The sequence below is a fragment of the Acanthopagrus latus genome, chromosome 2, assembly GCF_904848185.1.
Source record: "Acanthopagrus latus isolate v.2019 chromosome 2, fAcaLat1.1, whole genome shotgun sequence".
In the NCBI taxonomy this organism is placed as follows: Eukaryota; Metazoa; Chordata; class Actinopteri; order Spariformes; family Sparidae; genus Acanthopagrus; species Acanthopagrus latus.
In genome coordinates this window covers 27020894-27040615 of record NC_051040.1, presented here as the reverse complement: position 1 = coordinate 27040615, position 19722 = coordinate 27020894, and the positions used below count along the sequence as shown (strand labels likewise).

General features: G+C 43.4%; 1 protein-coding gene and 1 long non-coding RNA gene across 3 annotated transcripts in view; one reads left to right on the top strand and one right to left on the bottom strand.

Moving 5' to 3' along the window:
- Positions 1 to 19722, top strand: part of lrrc75a (leucine rich repeat containing 75A) — a 55631-nt gene that overhangs the window by 14587 nt on the left and 21322 nt on the right. For both annotated transcript variants that reach the window (XM_037082287.1, XM_037082296.1), the window contains exons 2-3: positions 661 to 789; positions 12878 to 12990. In XM_037082287.1, the coding sequence (XP_036938182.1) occupies positions 661 to 789; positions 12878 to 12990 (242 nt within the window). The remainder of the gene's footprint in view (positions 1 to 660; positions 790 to 12877; positions 12991 to 19722) is intronic.
- Positions 3711 to 4971, bottom strand: LOC119010307. The gene is made up of 2 exons (XR_005071945.1): positions 4914 to 4971; positions 3711 to 4753 (listed from the first exon to the last, which is right to left on the bottom strand). It is a non-coding gene; the product is annotated as an uncharacterized LOC119010307 (long non-coding RNA).

Here is a 19722-nt window from a genome sequence, read left to right as displayed (position 1 = left end):
TTGAAAAACGAAAAGCTGAAGTATATTATCGATGAGCTTGTGATATGGCAGCCCAATAATCAGTAGATATTGTCTGTGCTGGGAATCACACATCAAATACTGCATGTCTGTGTTACACTAAGAACTGCTGATTTCAGGCTTTCACGCTGAAGTAACGCTTTATTTGATTTATTTGCCGTCGGCTCTGATGGAGCTTGAGATGTGACAAATCTTGATTTTCCCTCATCAGTGAGCGGCAGACAGCGGGACGCGATGCAACAGGCTTTAATTTAATGCTGTTGTGGGTCAGCGAGTTTTTCCAAAGGAGCGTGGAAAATGTTAAAGCCTTTTAAGGATCGGCTGATTTATGTACCAGTGCATTTCATTCAGTATGGGCATGAATGAACCTTTTTATGTTTGCGTACAATGTTAAAAGTATGTAGGCCTCGTGTTCTGTATGTTATCCACTGAATAGTGTGTCTGCTCTTCTGTGTCTGGATTTCTGTGTTTTTGTCCTTTTCTATGCCCAGTGAGTTTCCTCATGTGTATGAAATGTGGTATATAAATAGATGCCATGCTTCTGTGACTGTTTCCTATTTAAGTAGTGCATGTACAGTCGCGTAAGTGAGGCTACCATTTTATTTAATGTGTGTGTGTGTGTGTGTGTGTGTGTGTGTGTAGGACCTGGGCATGGAGTCGACATCTCTGGATGACGTATTGTACCGTTATGCCAGCTTCAGAAACCTGGTCGACCCCATCACGCATGACCTGATCATCAGCCTAGCGCGATACGTCCACTGCCCCAAGACGGTAGGACACACACACACACACACACACACACACACACACACACACACACACACACACACACTCACACACGTACACACACACAGACACATAAAAATCATAATCTTAAATATTGTCGATTACAGTAAAGATGCTTATGCATGCCCCCATACACACACATGCCGATGTGATTCATTTCGCTGCTGCTATCAGGCGATCTCCTGATTCATCTTGTCTGACACTATTAGGTTACAGAAGTGCTCCAAGTGGTTGTGTGGCTGTGTGTGTCCTTGAGGGAAGCACGGCGCCCTGTGTTTGTTAATTCATGTAGTCCAGTTTGTCATTGAGGTTGAGAGGGGGAAAGAAAGGGTGACAGCAGTCATGCTGGATGAATAATGGAGGGAGGAAGTGGGAGTGATGGAGGAGAAGATAGGAATTAAAAGGCCTGTTGTATAAGTGCAGCATGGTGCACTGTGAAACACTGTTGCCCCAATACTGGCTGGGTGAAAGGGCGTACTGTATTTTAGACCAGTGCTGAGCCCATTCAAATCTATTTACTGGAAAAGATCTTGTCATTCTGAGGAACAGATCATATCTACCACTTCCTCTCTCCTCCTGTCTTTTATGATGCCAAATCATTTCTGAGCTAATCAAACTGCTCTAATCTGTGTGTCTGTGCAGTTGTTGTGTGTCAGTTACACTTTCCCCTTAGTGAAGTGCATTTTGCATATCTGCACACACTCAACACCCATAGAAAGATATATTTACAGGTCATTTTGCTGAGAAAAATGACAAAAATTATTCCCGCCTTTTGTTTGTGACAAATGTATTTTTTATGTGTCAGCGAATAAAAACGTAATCAGAAGTGAAATACGACAAATGGACAGATGAAACTATTCTTCTTTATTGCAATTGTGTAAAACATCAAAAACGCAGTTATTCTTTAGATGCAAAGACTTTGAGTAGTTTACCTCCAAAAATCCTTTCTTCTTCAGAAATTGATTTAGCTGCTTCTCTCATTGCACTTATAAGCGCCATTCTGCATCTGGTAATGTTATCTATGGTGCACAACAAAGGCGAACACACTGCGACTGAAGAAAACACAGGCCTCATTCCCCCGGCTCCACTACCTTTTCACCATGACAATCCGGCACAACGCTTGCAGCACTGCAGATGCCACACAAAACCACATGTCCATCTCACACTCCATTTTCCTCTTACTCATGAGCAAGACCCTGAGATGTACTCTGTGTTCAGGGCAAGAGCTCACCCACCAACCGAAGTTGGCAATCCACTGCTTTTTGGCAGAGAACCATGACCTCAGATTTAGAGATTCGCACTTGGCTGCAAACCGCCCAGTGCCTACTGGAGGTCATGTCCTCTGCAAAGAGCAGAGACACAAATCGGAGGGTCCAGAACCGGACACTCCTCACCAGAGCTGTGCTTTGTGATCCTGTCCATTAATATCACAAACAGGACTGGGGACAAGGACCCTGTGGGACGTGGCCATAGGCCTTCTCCAAATCCAGAAAACTGGAGTGTCTGCTGTTCACGACCTGGACGGAATCTGCATCGTTTCTCCTCCGAGGCTCAACAATCAGTCGAAGCTTCTTTTGGCCCCCCCTTGAATTAGGGCTGCTGCAGTGAATGAATTCCCCCAATGGGTTGTTCCATCGCTGTTGGACGCTAAGAAAATGAACATTGACCTTATGTTGTTTCAGAGAGGATCGAAAAGGTGTGACAATGTCCCCTCTGATGCTCTCTTTGATGGTGCTCTTGTTGCAGGCCTTAGAGAGCAGAGTATATCTACCCTGGTTGTTTTGCCACCAGGTGAGATAGTCTTCGTTGGAGTATATGGGGTTGGTATGGTTAGTATGGTATGGTGGTTTTCCGTGACTTCTGCAGGTCTTCACGAGTTTTTTGTTTGTTTGTTTTTGCTGCTGTTGGCACTGCTGGTTGTGCCAAGGACTGTTTCTTCACAACAGCAATGAAAAATAAATAAATAAATAAATCATCTCAGCAAGCAAGCCAATAATCAGATACAACATAAATATTTCACAGATGATATGGATTGCAATGCCATATTAAATGTTTCAGTGGACCTACGTTGGAGAAATTGAGGCTATAAACTCTGATTCTCTCTGTCCGTTTCCAGTCTCTCTGTTGAATTACGTCCATAGAGTAAAGAACATTTCCGCTCCGGTCAGCAGGCAGCACTGCAGTACATAAACACCCGATGTCCTCAAATTTAAAAAGTAGAAGTTCGCCTCCTGTTAGTCACATCTCATTCTAGTCTGGATCAGAGCAGAATGAGCTGTGACTCTGGGTGTTTATTTCTCCAGAAACACACTGGCTCTGCAGTCTCTTCTCTTCCTCAGAGCTGGCCAGTTCTGAGCAGCTGAGGAGCAGCTGTGCTCCTCAGCTGCTCAGCTGACTTGCTGACCCCCCTCCCTCTCCTCCCAGCCATACCCACAGAACACTTGGCACAGTCTCGCAGCGGCAGAAATGACATATAGAGTGTTCAAGTTGTCAGTCATGCTGTTACCGTCTGTTCAACATGAAGCTATCAGAAAACATGAGGGTTGCTAATATACTGTGACAGAATGCAAACTGTGACTTCATATGTACATCCTCTCACAGTCTCTTGTGTTTCAGTCAATACTCCATAGAGCAGAGAATTTATTCAATTAACTTTACCCACCACATTTTTATTAATCTGATGATAATCAAACTGCAGAATTAACAACACCGATCCACCAATAATGACAGAAAGTGAACTCTAGTTTAGTTAATAGACAGCAGTTGTAGTTTTGCAAAAATAGATTTACTACATCAGAGTTAATCATCTCATTTCATTTATGGATCATTCAGGGAGATGAAAGGAAAGATAAAGAAAAAGAGAAACATAAATATTCCATTTCAGTATATTAATACACATCCTTGGGTTGAAGTTGTTTTATCCAAAGTATGCAGTGATTTTTATTAATATTGCAAGCACATAAAACATACCCTAGTGAAGCACTGAAATGGTGCTGCCGTCAAATGATAAAAACATTTATATACACTGGTGTGTAATGAGATTAAAGTCAATCAAGTATACGTTCCTCCCAGCCAGGTACTTGCACTGAGCCATGCTGTGAAGAACAGGCATCATCATGGTGTAGACATGTCATTAGCCCCTCTCTATACAGCAGGACAGTGCTGGGAAAGGTGTTGTTTACCCTGATGTGTTTTTAGGTTTGTTGATTTGCTTAAAGTGTGGAAAGCACCTCTGGCCTGCAGGTCTTTTAGCGTTCCTCCCTGTGATAGGCCATTTACAGCTGATGCACTGAGAGCAGAGAAAACAGCAACGTGTCCATATCTGGTTGAGCAGAGGTATTTTTAACATTAACATTAGCAGTCGATAGCTATGGAAATACATTTTGGACAGGAATTGAAACAGGTTGGAAAATATGAACATAGTCAAGGGTGTCAAAATTATAAGATACTAATACCAAATTTACACCAAACCAACAGAGGACCACTGGCAGGTGTTGGCTTGCTCTTGGGCACTGGGCAGTGGCGAAGGCTAGCACCTGGGCAGCAGTGAAGAAAAGTAGACGAGGCAGCCAGATGTCAGGGAGTCAGGATGTGGTCTTCGCGGAGGCACCCTGTAGGCGAGGCGGTTTCCCCAGAAAGGAGACACTTGGGGCTGGTCTAAGGTGTCAACAGTCGTACGCTGGAGACCAGTGGGCCCTGGAGCTGGTGGGAGGTTTGCCGGCTGACGGCTAGAAAACACTGGAGCTGACTGGAAACAAGCAGCCTGGTGACTAGCCGACACTGGAGCTGACAAGAGGCTAGTAGGCAGGTAGTTACACTGTTACACTGTGAGAACCACTTAAGTGGGACTCAGCTACAAGTCCTAAAACCATACTAAATACTGAATCAGCTGGAGTAATTCATCGGCCTGGTCCATTATTTGTCAGTTTGTGCTGTTACAGGTGAGGGCCTAGAGGCAGAAACATATGGGAAGAAAGGATTAAGAACTGAAAATAAGCTTTAAATGACAAGCCAAAAATCAAAAAACATGTTGTACAACATAAGGTAAGACAATGTACCAACTAAGAAGTACAAAGTAAAAAAAAAAAAAAGAAGAAGGAAAATCAAACCAGGGGATAAAGCAGATAGAACTGGAGAACAGTGGAAGGCTCTGGAGTGACACAGGAGGATAACTCAAGGAGAACACAGGGAGGTAACACAGGATGGATGAAGAGGGAGCACAGAGACTATATACACACACCACTAACGAGGAGATGAGGAGCATGTGGAGTGAGGTGGAGCAAGAAAAGTGAGGGAAATAAATGGAAAAGCACTAGAAACAGGGAGGGGGGCGACGGGCTGGAAGAAAACAGGAGGGAAAATGACACAACGGGAGGAAATGAAATGCAACACACGACACATGAGGGTAATGTTACCAAATAACATGCAAAAGCAGAATCATGACAGAATCATCATCATTTTTGCATCATCACTGACAATTGTAGCATTACACAGCAGTGATTTAAATCTATAAAATGTAACATTCACTATATAGTGTCATACAGTCACTCCAAAGCTAAAGTGCAAATATCTGCAGATTTAATCCAACAACACTGCTCAGTCTGGGGGTGGAGACCGTCGTGGTATGATCCATGACATCATGGGTCAGTGACATCAATGGATGAGCGGCTGAAGTGTAAATTGGTATGATTGAACTCAGGTAAAACATGCTGTATCAGGCCCATAGGAGAGGTAAAAAGACACCTCAGAGCTAAAATGGAAAGCCTTTGAAAAAGAAAATCCAGGATTTCTGACTTTCATTTCAGCTCACTAATCCTCCTTTGTAGAAGATCCCTCCTGGCAGACATATACACACACACACACACACACACACGCGCGCGCGCGCGCGCATACCGTTGCTTGCACATACTCCTTTTTTTTTCTTTTTTTTTTTTACATAAAAACACACAGAGGTGCTCATGTTTGTCACCTTATCTCTCACACTCACATGTTTCCTCAGCCTCCTTCAGGAGTGTGGATGGTGCCTTCACTGCTGTGTGACTCCAGCTAAGCAGGGCGGTTTGTGAACCTGTGCTTGAAGCAGCAGCTGAAGAGCATTGCTGCTTTGTCAGTGCAGCTGCAGGGATTTTCTCTCCATCTCCTATCTGTTCTGTTCTTTTTCTTTTCTCTCTGTTGCCTTTTTATTCCTCACTTTTCTCACCTCCCCTGCCTCCTATCTTTAGTGTGATGTCATCTCTGTCTCTCACTTATCGTCCGTGTCTGTCCGTGTGAATCTGAGAGTTCACAGCTCAAGTTTACTTGGCTCAAAAAAGTGTATGTGTGTGTGTGTGCATGTGTGTGTGTGTGTGTGTGTGTGTATGTGTGTGTGTGTGTGTGTGTGTGTGTGTGAGATCCTGGTTCTGTCATGTCTTCAGCTTCCAGTTAGTATGGGGATGTAATTTCATGTTGAACTAAAGGGGCAATATGTAAGAATTTTAGCTGAAAACATTCAGAAATGATCAACAGAATGTAAGTCCCGCATGTTATGGTGGTTATGTATTGTGTTGCAGAGATATCTGCAGAAGTTAGCACATGAACACTTGTAAATCTGTGATAGACCATCCATCCATCCATCCATCCATCATCTGTACACATTATATGTACGCCGCTTAATCCTCTGCAGGGTCGCGGGGGGGCTGGAGCCTATCCCAGCTGACTTAGGGCGAAGGCAGGGGACACCCTGGACAGGTCGCCAGTCTATCGCAGGGCTACACATAGAGACGAACAACCACACTCTCATCTGTGATAGACCTTTAGTCTTAAAATCATTTGTAATGGTGGTCCATTTTCTGTGCCTCTTCTGAACCTTAACCACAAGCTGTCTGTGTAATTAGGAATACTGCAAAGTTATTGTTTACTCAAAGATCACCACAGCTTTGGTGCCAGACACCTACACAGGGGCCACACACACACGCACATGTGCACATGCACGCGCGCGCGCGCACACACACACACACACACACACAATATATCCTTTCCTATGATTCAAGAGGGAATTGGTCTATACTTAAATACTGTCTCTGTTGTACAATACACACCCATATATACAAGGTCTAACCTTTAATAATAGAGTATAACAATAATAATAAGAATAATAAGAATAATAAGAATAATAATAAGAATAAGAATAATAAGAATAATAACCATAATAAAAATGCATTTTATTCAAAGGCGCATTAAAAAGCACTCAAGGACCCCACATAAGAACGACAGTATAAACAGGAGACAATTTAGTGCAAATGAGGATAATAATAGTGCCAGGAGCTCTGCACAGAATTCATACTCCGCAGTCCTCACCATACAGGAAGTCAACCGAGCCAGGTCCCACAAAAAAATTAGAATAGAATAGAATAGAATAGAATAGAATTACACTGTGTATATACAATATATATACACAGTGCAAACTATACTATAAACAATGCTAATCTATTCAACTGTACAAGAAAAAAACATTTTCTATGAATGTGCAATAACAGAACCAAAATGTACATGTAAGCGTGCAATAATAGAACCACAGGTAATATAAATAGATAAATAGACTTAAAATAACCTAGAATGTGCAGATGCAAACATTAAAACATGGAGTAAGAGCAGTAGAGAGCTCAGAGATCTCTCTGTCAGGCAGAGGTGAGAGAGTTGTTGTATGAAGTGATGGCTTGTGGCAGGAAAGATTCCCTGTATCTGTTGTTATGACAGCATAGCTGAAGCAGCCTTTTAGAGAAGGTGCTCCGCTGTCTGACCAGTGTGAGGTGGAGAGGGTGGAGAGGATTATCCATGATGCATAGCAGTTTTTTCAGTGTCCTCCTCTCCACCACAGCCTCCAGAGTGTCCTGTTTGCAGCCAATCACAGAGCCAGCCTTCCTGATGAGTTTATTGAGTCTGTTGGTGTCGCTGGCTCCGATGCTGCTTCCCCAAAAAACCACAGCAAAGAAAAGTACACTGGCCACCACAGACTGATAAAAGATCTCCAGCATCTTGCTGCACACGTTGAAGGATCTCAGCTTCCTCAGGAAGTCTGCTCTGCTCATCCCCTTCTTGTAAACAGCTTCAGTGTTAGATCTCCAGTCCAGTCTGTGGTTGATGGTAACACCCAGGTACTTATAATCCTCCACTGCCTCCACATCCTTTCCCAGAATGCACAGTGGTTGGGGAGCTGTCCTCCTCTTCTTCCTTAAAATCAATCACCATCTCTCTGGTCTTGCTGATGTTCAGCCACAGGTGATTCTGTCCAGTCCACTCTACAAAGTTGTCCACCAGTGCCCAGTACTCCTCCTCCTGTCCCTGACTTATACACCCAACTACAGCCGAGTCGTCAGAAGATTTCTGCAGGTGACACGACCCGGTGTTGTACTGAAAGTCAGTGGTGTATAAGGTGAACAGGAAAGGAGACAGTACAGTCCCCTGAGGAGCTCCTGTATCACTAACCACCACATCAGACAGGACACTGCCCGTACGGACAAACTGTGGCCTGCCTGTCAGGTAGTCAGTAATCCAGGAGACAATGGAAGTGTCGACACCCATCACCCGCAGCTTCTCCCCCAGTAGCAGTGGCTGGATGGTGTCAAAAGCACTGGAGAAATCAAAGAATGTGATTATCACAGTGCTGCCACCACCATCCAGGTGCAAATGGGCTTGTTGCATCAGGTAGATGACAGCGTCATCAACTCCCAAGATACAGATAGACAGCAGTGTCCATCATAACCTTTCCCTCACTAGAGCACATGATTTTCTCCCTGCGATCAGAGATCCATGGCTCTGTGTCAGCCAGGCTTTCCTTTGCACCTCTTGACTGCTGAAACAAGCAATATAAGATTGAATTACCCGGACAATTATGCTGCAGAATTGAGGAACCATTTAGCAGTGATTTACCAGGGCAGGCAGTGAAAAATACTGACTAAAATAATGGATCCATTTGTACTGTGCAAACTAACTTTATCAACAGAACAGCCTGAAGGGAAGGAATACAGATGAAGCAGACAGATAAACAAAAGAGGGAGAGATGGAGAGAGAGGATAGGTCATCGGTTCCATGGAGACAGGAGAGATTCATAGATGTGTTCTGTATCAATAATGTACAGAGAGAGAGAGAGAGAGAAAGAGAGATGAGGGAGGGAACGAATCAAAGAACTAGAAGCGAGGTGGAGCTGAGAGGGTGGTCACGAGAGACAAAGTGAAAAGAAAGGGATGAGAGAGGGAGAGCAGGATGCAGTGAAATGTAGGAAAAGGCTGCAGCGAAGCCGTGAGGCTCCAACCAGCGGCTGTCCTCATCGACCTGAGCTCCCCCTCTTTCACTTCAGCACAATTCAATTCATGCAGCTTTATTGACATGATGAGACGTCTCGACTGTGCATTAGCTGGAGTGTCAGTACAAAACACAACATCAATGTGTCTCGGCCAGGACCAGGCAGATAGACAGCAATTTAAATTGGAAATATTGTTTGAAAATTAAAATGTTGTTCAAATATCACTTAGATGTTGAACCTGGTATTTATCTTGAAAGCCTTGCAAATGTCAACATTTCTGCAACTAGGACGTTGTACTTTTAGGCTGACATTGACCATTTAGGCAGCATGGTGGTGCAGTGGTTAGCTGTTGTCTCACAGCAAAAAGGTCCTGGGGTGGAGACCGGCCATAGTTCTCTAAGCTGGATTCATCTGTAGAGAAAGGTCCGTAACTCTGCTGGGAAGACTTGACTCATGTTCTCCCCAGAGCCTTCGGAAGCTGTGAAGTCAGGTTAATCTGTATCTCTAAATTGTGTAAATGTGAGGAGGTTGATCAAGCCCAAACTCCTGAGGTGGGCTAAGACACACCAGAATTTCACAGTGGATAACTGGGAAAAACCCCATTTACTTTGAATCCAAGTTTGAAATGTATGTCAGTGACAGAGGATTGTGTGTTAGGAGACAAACAGGAGAGAGAATGATATCACAGTGTTTCACATCCACAGTGGAAATGGTGTTGGGCAGTATTCAAGTCTGGGATGTTCTTAACCTCCTCTGGATTTGGACACCCGCACATAATTGACTTCACCCTGACGAAGAAGAAGTACCACTATATTCTTCAGAGACATGCTACATCCTCTGGTTCGTATCTTTGTGGAGAAGGGTTCATACTGCAGCAGGATAATGAGCCCAGATAGACCTCAGAGCTTTGCAAGAACTACTTGATGACAAAAGAAGACCGAGGAGTCCTGAGTGTCATGGACTTTGCTCCACAGTCACCTGACGTCAACCCCACAGGCTGTTTTCTTCTTTGTATTATAACACCCCACTTGGAGGTAGTCATGTCAAGAGTGCTGGTGTATGAACTACAGGTGTCTCTGTCAGTTCAGGTTGTGTTCATTTATGAAAACAGACCACAAGAAGGCTTTTCATATTGATTGGTTGATGCATCCACTATAAGTGCTGAATAAAGAAAAGTGCTACTCTTTGCTGTGGACAGTCCTCTGTTTTCCAGAAATGACGACAACACTGCCATTAAAGCAAAAGGGGGGCACACAACATATTAACATGTTCTTAACTCATGAACCTTTTTTCAAAGAGTCAGTTTTTCATTAGAATATTAAGATGACCTTACTGTATTTTCTTACTGAAACAAGAAAAGTCAAAGTGTGCAGTATGCGTTTCATTATATATCTAAAAGTGTCATTTTACACAAATACAAAATGTTTTCAACTTTGTTTTTGGAACATTTAACAGATTTAACAGACACATTTATAAGAACATCTTCATAGATTCTCCATGGAAGTCATTATTGCTTGATTTAATTTGAATAATGAGAAATTCATTTAGCAGTCAATCAAATGGAAGAACTCTTTGTCTGCTACCCTCTGGGCATCAATTCATTCACGGCTGTCTTCTAGAGAAATTGTTTTTCGGCTGTACTTTCCAACGTTGGCCCTATATTACTTTACCAGGAGAGCACAAAACAACAGACACACTGACCAAAACAACGCAGTGTGCTATCTCACAGTTTAAGGAACACTGAACCTCTCTGTTGATATCACTTCTTCCCCTCACCATCTGTTTTAGACTGGATACTGGGGACCTGCAAACCTGACTCACCACCTGAATAAATACATTTCAATATGGGTGGGAGCTTCAGACACACACACACACACACACACAGGGCTGGCTAGAAATGGAGCAGTGCATTAGCAACTCATTAGCTATTGTCTTAAACTGCCTTTGAATGAGTTGCCGAGGTGTCACTGCGGGACAGTTGTATACATGCTTTTTAACCTGACATTTTTCATTTCAGTGTTTGACTGAGTAAGTGACTGTAAAGTAGCACACTGGTCGCCAAATAGAGAGCAATTATGGACACAGCCAATCGATACACAACATCAATATTGTGTCGAAATGACATTTCTCCTTTTTTTCCACTCCTCTGCGTGTCTGTTTACTGTAAAAGCTTTGACTGACAGCGTCAAAGTCATGACACAAAAGCCCGTTTCAAAGAGAGACTCCGCATTATCGACGCAAAGAAGGCTCGCCTTTACGCCACCTTTGTTCGTTAACACTGAACCAAGCAGCGGAACCAAAAGAGACATGTCAGTGCATAATATAGTGATTTTTCTCAATACAAGAGACATTACCTACAACAACACAATAGCAGAAGGTGACATGGTGAGTTAAATTTTTTGGCTCTAAATCCCATCAACTGCAGGAGCTGCCTGGCTCTGCTATTTGGGCCAGACACCATTTTTCAAGCAGAAATGTGATAAATGTTGGTAGGACAGACAGGATGACAGACACTTTTCCACGTATAACTGCAGTATTTTTTTTATTATACAAGTCGTCAAAGACACTACCAGTTACCACATTTCTGTTGTCTGGTCCTGTAATGCTGCTTTGTGGGTTGAAGTGTGGGACATTTCTCTTTTGACGAGTGAAGGATCTGTTTGGCTGTCAGTCTGTAAACTCATCAGCCTGAACACTCCTGATCTGTGCCTCTGTCTTGCCTCTTTTGCGGCTCTGATACTACCTCTGGAGACGCACCGGAGTCACAGCCAAACTGTCCCCCCTCTCCACATCTGTAACTTTCACACAGATGGCGAGGTGGGGTATCACCGCATGAAGAAACAGTGTAAAGGTGTGAGATAACGTAATACCAACAAGTGAGTTGTCTGATATAGACATGCATATGATAGAGCAGGGAAGTGAGCTCCGGTCGCAAGAGCTCACTCAAGAGGCATGTGGAGAGGCATGTATTGTCAGGTGTGAAATGAAAGGCTTGAAGCTGTCAGCTTGACTGACTGGATGGTAAAACCAAATGTGAACTGCAGAGTGTCTGTGACAGAGACACTCTACCATCAAACGATTCAAAGCTGCTATTTTAAGGTTTTAAAAAAGTTACACAATGTTGCTTCAAAACAATGAAAAAGACATTATGGAATAGATCAGCCAACAATTGCAATTTTTTTTTTTTTAACTCAAACAATGGTTGTGAAATGTTATTTCTCTATTTATTTCCATCACTGAATTTTACAAGATATCATTTGTCATCAACATCATGCCAAGTTTGATTTCATAGTCACATTTCCTTAGAGTGGTTTTGTCACTGTGCTCTTACCTTTCAACCAATCACATTCCCCCTCTCTAAAGTAGCAAACTTAAAAACTGATAGTAATTACTGATACTGATTAGCTCCAGGCAGCTAGAGCAACAAGAATGCAAATGTTATTGACATTCCTTGCTTACAAGGCACGGGACAAGAGACTGGAGAGGGCAGCTACAATACCATAGTCATGGAAAGTCAGTAAAGTGACAAAAATGAAAGCAAACTTTTGAAAGAGTGTTACAAAGCATTTTAGAATAGAAATGTTAGTGTAAAAACACTGAATACTAGGAAAATAATTGGAATTATTTTGAAATAAAAATGTTAAGAAATAAAGTCCCATAAAACGGTTAATAAGACATGAAATACGAACGAATAGATAACATTTTTTAATGAGCTGAGATTTTGTAAACCATCATATGGTTTCCCCTTTTTGTAACCGAGTCTGTCTGCCTCTGTCTCTTGCCATCCAACAGGAGGGTGACTCTCTCGGGGCGATGGAGAAGGTTTGTCGTCAGCTGACCTACCATCTCAGCCCGCACTCACGGTGGAGGAGGCAGGGCCTGCTCAAGAGGAAACCTCAGGCCTGGTGAGTGAGTGTGTGTGTGTGTGTGTGTGCGTGTGTGTGTCTCACTACGGTACAGTATGTGCCTCTCAGCGTGTCACCAGTGTGTCATCATCTGCTGCTCCTTTGGACGCCATGGAAAAATCCACTGATGTCTCTGTCTCGTTATTTTCTCACCCTCTCATGGACACAGTTGGAGTCGACTCCCGACTCAGCTTCCTTCTTTCCCACCTTCTGTGTCTCTCTTTGCCTTTTTTGCTCAGTCGTGATTATCAAAATGTTTGTGCGTGTCACTATTGCCTGAATTGCATTTTTCATTTTGTGTTATTTTGTTTGGATTTTACAGTGTGACATACAAACACTCCCACGGATAAATGTCGCTTGATTAGTCTGCGAGTGTGCAGCTGTATCTTTATTCACTTTGCATTGCTGTAGCATTGCCTTTATCATAGGAACCTCATTTGAAGGCCTGCAACCAAATGAAGATGGAGACTTACACACTTATACATCAGTGTGTCACAATATGCGAATCAGTCATAAAAAGAAACCTTAAACAACTGATGCCTGGGTTTCTCCAGCTCTGTAAATCAAACAACTTTATTCAGGCTTTAAAGAGCTTTTCTAGAAGTTAATTGTTCAACATATGCAAAACCCTTCATCCAGCTTGCAGTCTAGATGCTGCAGTAGCCCAGAAAGCACAAACCAAACACTGACTGCATTAGTAATCCTTGCACTTTTTTCATGTTTTTGGAAGTAGTGAAGGGTGAGGCGGAGGGGTGCTCGGTTGTTTGCAATCTGAAATCTCACCGAATGACCAGAATCACCAGACGTAATTATGTCTGTCTGTGAAAAGTGCCAAAGTCGGACACACGGCAGCATAGTTGAACTGGCCATCAGACATGGTCAGTCCAACAGTCGGAACTGCCGGCTGTGTAGGGCCTCTTGTGCCACTGTGAGCAGCCCCCTGTCACGCAAGCCAAGATATGAATGAGGGGAGTAACAGCATCTCTACTTCAAGCACGGCACACACACCACATTATTATTAGCATTATCATCATTCCTCAAACATGGAGATGAGGCTTTAGTTTTTTTGTACAATGATGTGACTACAATAAGACCGAAGCTTTTGCAGGTTGGGTTTGAGTTTGTTCACTGACCTGTCCAAGTCAATGCTGAAACAATATATCGCACAGCCCTAGATGCTAAAGGAACCTAAGTCGAGTGCAGACGTGATATAAAATGCATCCTGGTGGGAGCAAATTGTAGAAAAAGAAGAATTGTAGCAGCATACATTTGGAGAATCTGTAGGAAATGAAAATCTCTCCTCCTCAGGTGTCAGCATGAACTCCGGGTGTCACCTCCGCCGTGAAGCAGTTTTGCTCGAGTGTGTGGAGAGAGAAAATAAGATTGGATCTCTGCAGTCTGTTGGGGCGTTCTTTTTTTCAGTGCTTTCACGGTCAATAGAAATGATGGGCTGCTTTCGTTTGATCACACGGCGAGCTCAGACAGTCGCTGTTAAAGCAGTGTGTCACCTATATTGAAATGAAATGATCGCTGTGGATGAAAATGAGTTTGGTAATTATCTTAAGTAATTCTGGACCGTTGGGTCGGATTTAATCAACGCCGCGCTGCAGTCGGCGCTTCAGGCTGCCGTGAACTCCAGTGATTTGCCAGGCAGGCCACGGCAGGGCAGGACAATAGATTGAATCCTCTTTTTGCATGGAACAAACACCATTAATGCCCTCCACACACACACGCACAGTCATCTCCATGCTGATTACTTCAGTCCCATTGGGATCAACAAGAAGGATGAAAACTGTTTCTCTACGGCTGAAAACCAGTTGAGAAACTCTAAAGACATCATTCACTGGCAATTTTGTGGGTTCTTGTGACCCCTGACGACCCAAGTGTGTTTTTTTTGTGTACATTCTGAACGCGAATTGGCTCAACATTATTTTCGAAAGATTCTTTCAGATCAGACTTTTCTAAAGCCCTGTTTGTGCTGGATTTATTTCTTGAGGAGAGGTGGGCTAGCTTCAGACTTACCTGTCCTGGTCAGCCATTTTAATTGCGTATGCAGGTCATTTTTCACCCCCATCCAAATAATGATTGCAGCCATAATGACCTAAAATGATATATTAGTGAATTGTTTTTGTTATTTAAATCATATCATACAATAAAGCCACATCCTTGTATTTTGGCAAAGAGCCCTGTCATGCCTGTACTTTAGGCTAAACATAGGATCATTTCGATAACCTTGGGACAGGTGTGTTAGGATGATTTTACATGCTTTTTCAAGAGGGTTTTTAATCTGGCAGGAAAATGTGATGTTAGCCGTAACCTCCCGTGCTCAGCTCGGAAGACAAACATGGTTAAATGAGAAGAAAAGCAAAGGATGATGGATAGGCTGCTACTACATGTACAATCGCTGTACTTCCATTACTGATGCCGCACCAAGGCCTTGGCAATCGTTGCATATCCACCAGCACCATCAGCTTCATCAGCCTGTCTGTCTCAGAAGAGTCATCAACCACCACTAGTGTCTGGACTCCATGGGGTGATCGTGGGTTGGGATCATGAAATCTCCCTGTAGAGTCTTAGTGCCAAAGACATTCTGACAAGACTCATTGTCACTTATCATCTGCTGTAATGTATCACGTTGCCTGACTGGATCACATTGACTTTTTCCTCATTACTTTTGCTGATTTTATTTTCTTTATAAGTTGCCAGAGACAGTAACTGCAACAACACAATAGTGGAGGGCTACAGAGACATTCTGAGTTTGTTGCTCAAAATCAAGTAACATAATCACTGCCAGGGAACAGACACTTTTTTCAGGCGGACGTGTGGCAAACAGCCGACAGACAGTCTGACAGCGACTTTATCAGATACAAATTCAGTTTTTATTTGAGTTGCCAAAGATGCTACCTGCTAACACGTCACTGTTGTTTGGTCTTGGAACGTTGCTTCGTGGGTTGAAGTGTGACATTTCTCTCCTATATCGAGCGTCCTTTATTTTGAGTGATATCCAGAGAAGGAAGTGAAGCGAAGGCTGCAAGGAAGAAGAAGGAGAAGGAGTTGGGTCTGATGAGGATGAAGAGGGAGGAGGCGCCGATCTTCCGGTCAGCCTTTGTTAGCGTGGGGTCCTGCATATCTTTCTCTGTCTCTCTCTCTCTCTCTGTTTCTCTGTTTGGGAAGTTTCTCCAGTTTCTTCACACCTGACTTTGTTCAGTCAGGACACAAAGGTGTAGCAGGCCTCTGGCTTGCAAGTTCTTTTCTCCAAGCATGCTTGAGTTACCAGCATGCAGCTGAGGTCTGGGTGGTGGCCAGCTTTCCAAGGGGGGAGGGAGGGAGACTCCCATCTTGTTGGCTCTAAGCTTTAGACTTTTTTTTACTGTAGCAGAAGAGAAGATCATCATTATTGTTTCTTTAAGGAGTCTGGAGACTGAGAGGTGACCCGTGATGTCATCAGAGGTGACACTTCATTCCTCCCCTGTGTCCGCCTCTGCTGTCAAACTGTCATTTTACTTAAATCATATCAATATCTCTGAGGAGGTTGAGGTTTACAGATTTAACAAGGTGATACTCTTAGCTGTAGTGTGATACCAGGTATCACATAGATGAATTGACAAGTTATCACATATTAAAAAATGCATAAAAAACATCATCAATTCAGGTTCAAAGTGTCATGAGTGGCAACTAATATGCATCACATGCATCCATGTACGGATACACTCATACTGTATATTTGAGGGGCACAGTGAAATGAATTAAAGCTCCCATATTATACTGTTTTTCATCTATTTCACACAGCTGTCAGAGGTCCAACAACACTGCATTTGATATGCATTGCCCCAAACCCATCTGTGGTCCTGAATTTCAGCTGTCTAAAAATCGCTCAAGTGAGCTCAACTGAGAGCAGGCTGTTTCTGTGCCTGCACCTTTAAATGCTAATGAGCTCCATCTGTCAATGCCTACTTGGAGAGCCCTGCCTGCTACATGCCTCTCTCAGGGAGAGGATGCCGCTTATGCTAGCGGTAGCATGCGCTAATGTTTTAGAGTGGATGTATCGCTATGGCTCACTGAGATGCTGTCATTTAACTATACCACTTTGACCCAGAAGGAGAGGCTCCTGAAGAAGTACAGACTGTTAGCATAGTCTCTGTCTCCAATCTGCACGTTTTCAGATTTTTACGGTGACAACCAAGCCACCTCGTAATATTATTAACATTCAACGAGTTAGCCATCGTCCAGCTGACTTCACCATACTCGTAGGGAACTGTAAATACTATCAAACCGCGGCGACACTTACCTGTGGCTTGGGTGCAGATGCTGGGTGTCAGTGTCGAGGCAAAGCCAGCTTTGTACTGACCCTCGTTACTGACGCAGTCCCATGTAAAGTGGTTAGCACACACATACAAGCCAACACGTTCCACAGCCAGCATGTTGTCGTTAAAAATGAAACACAACTCACTGTCTCTGCTGTTGGTCTGTAGCTGGGACAGAATATAGGCACTGATGTTGTTGTCCTCAAGACGATGTCCTGGTGTGTTTGGAGACATTTCATGACTGTTACGCAGGAGACCTGAAAACACCTGGCTGACTGAGATGTTCACCAGTCCAGTCCAAATGTGCATGTGGTTAATAGCCCCACAGATTTGCACCATGGAAACTGACACCACATCTCACAATTCCTGCTTTCATGTGTGTTTGGGATCATCTCCCATGTGTGACATCCTCTTTGGCTTAGCAGTACCTTCATTGGGCCAACATTGTAACATTATTCAGTATTTGATATATTCTGTCTGAATGACTTAATCTCCACTAAATGTTAGACACAGCTTTACTGAGCTGCCAACATCATGAGTCAGATATTGGACTTGTATCTTTTTGTCGAAGAATAAAGACAAACATGGACAAACAGCAACAGAGAAATGACTAAATACTTAACTTACTTGAAAAAAGAAAAAAAACTCAGTTTCTCAGGCCTTCGGTTTGTTTGACAGTCAAATATGAGCTTAAGCAGCAGAGGTGAAACAAGTGATCATGTCCACTGTGATCATCCAGAAGACATAGTGCTGTCTTCTACAAAAGAAAAACAGTATTTTGGAATGAAAACCTTTTTGAAAAAGCCCTCTGTTTGCTCTCACACTTCCAGATTCAGGCCTTACATCACTGATAGTGTATTGGACAGAAAAGTAAAGAGGAGCCTGATCAGACCCAGATGAGCCTGGCAGCTATGCCTCTGGACCTGAGTTTAATGCTGAGATCACTCAGATCAATTCTGATAAGGGAGGAGCATACTGTATACATAATGTAAATCAACTGGGAGGCAATTAGTCGCTGTCTGTTCAAGAAGACCAATTGAGATGGTGAATCATTGAAACAAAGCAAGATTAACAAGGCTTACTGTTCATTGTTCTGCTGCTAAACAACAGCTCCTCTCAGGGTGCTCAACAAGTCCACTGAGTGGTCAGAAATGACGCGGCTGCACAGCTGAATGTGTGCAGCAGCCAGCAGACCCTCCCTGCTTTACAAGCTAAGTGTGGGCCCCCCTGCAGAGAAAACTTTGAAGGCCGAGAAGTAGGTGGAGAAAAGAAACACTGAACAGGTCTGGAGGACACACCGGAATTATCCTTAAATGTCATGATAATCAGAGCTGATAACCAAGTAACAACCGGATACTTCATCACGTTATATGTATATGTACTTGGATCTTAGTAGGTTCTGCCAACCCAGTCACCAGAGTAAATGTCAGCTGAGTGTATTTCTGCCACAGATACCACAGATAAGTTTCAGACTGACGCAGGTTTGGTTTTCACCCCCAGCGCCCACATTGTGTGAAAAGCAAATGTACCTGTGCGCCCCTGGGTGTGCTGGGCATTAAGTGAGGTCAGGAGTTTTAAATAATCAGTCATGTTTATCAGCTTCTCACCTGTACAAATGCACATGTTAATGTAGATACACATACTGTTTCTTCTGCTGGAGGATCACTTCAGGTAATGTCATTAATATTTTCCTCATTAAGGAAGTATTTCACTTTCTCATCCCACCGTTACTGATCAGGATGATATATCCCGCCTGATCCACACATTGAGATCCACACACACACACAGAGGGAAGTGTAGCAGTGCTTCTCCTCCTCCTCTCAGTTAATTATCAGTTTATTTTCTTATATGCAGTCAAACAGACTTACTGATGGGACAGATGATTGTGAAATGGCCAGACAGAGGGTCCAGCAGCCGAGGATCACGTCCTGTTCCCTCAGTGACGATGAGCGCCGCTGGTTAATATTTAACAGGTCCTGGCACACTGCTCTTATAGGGAATAATAAGCTAAGCTGGAAGCTGAAAACACAACAGTGCGGACATGAAGATAAGGTGAGCAGCGCTGGCTCAGGTGTGAGTGTCAGCTGACCAATCAGAGCAGACTTCAGGGGAGGGGCCTTAAAGAGACCAGAGCTGAAACAGTGCGTTTCAGACAGAGGGGAAATGCAGTGAAAACTGATGTGTTTCCGAGCAAAAAAAATAATGATAAAAAAATAATGACTTCCACTTCTGCCCGTCCACCTCACACTCTTGTAAATTAAGATGGAGAGAGTGGGCTACAGGCACCCGCTGACTTCAAGGAGCAGCCAGCTAAAAAGCTTCTCCAGACAAAATGTTCTGTGCCCGGCATCTGTGAGTTTATTTACCGAATGGCACCATTTTCATGACGTTGGAAGAGAATTAATGAAGTCTCGCTGAGGATTTGCTT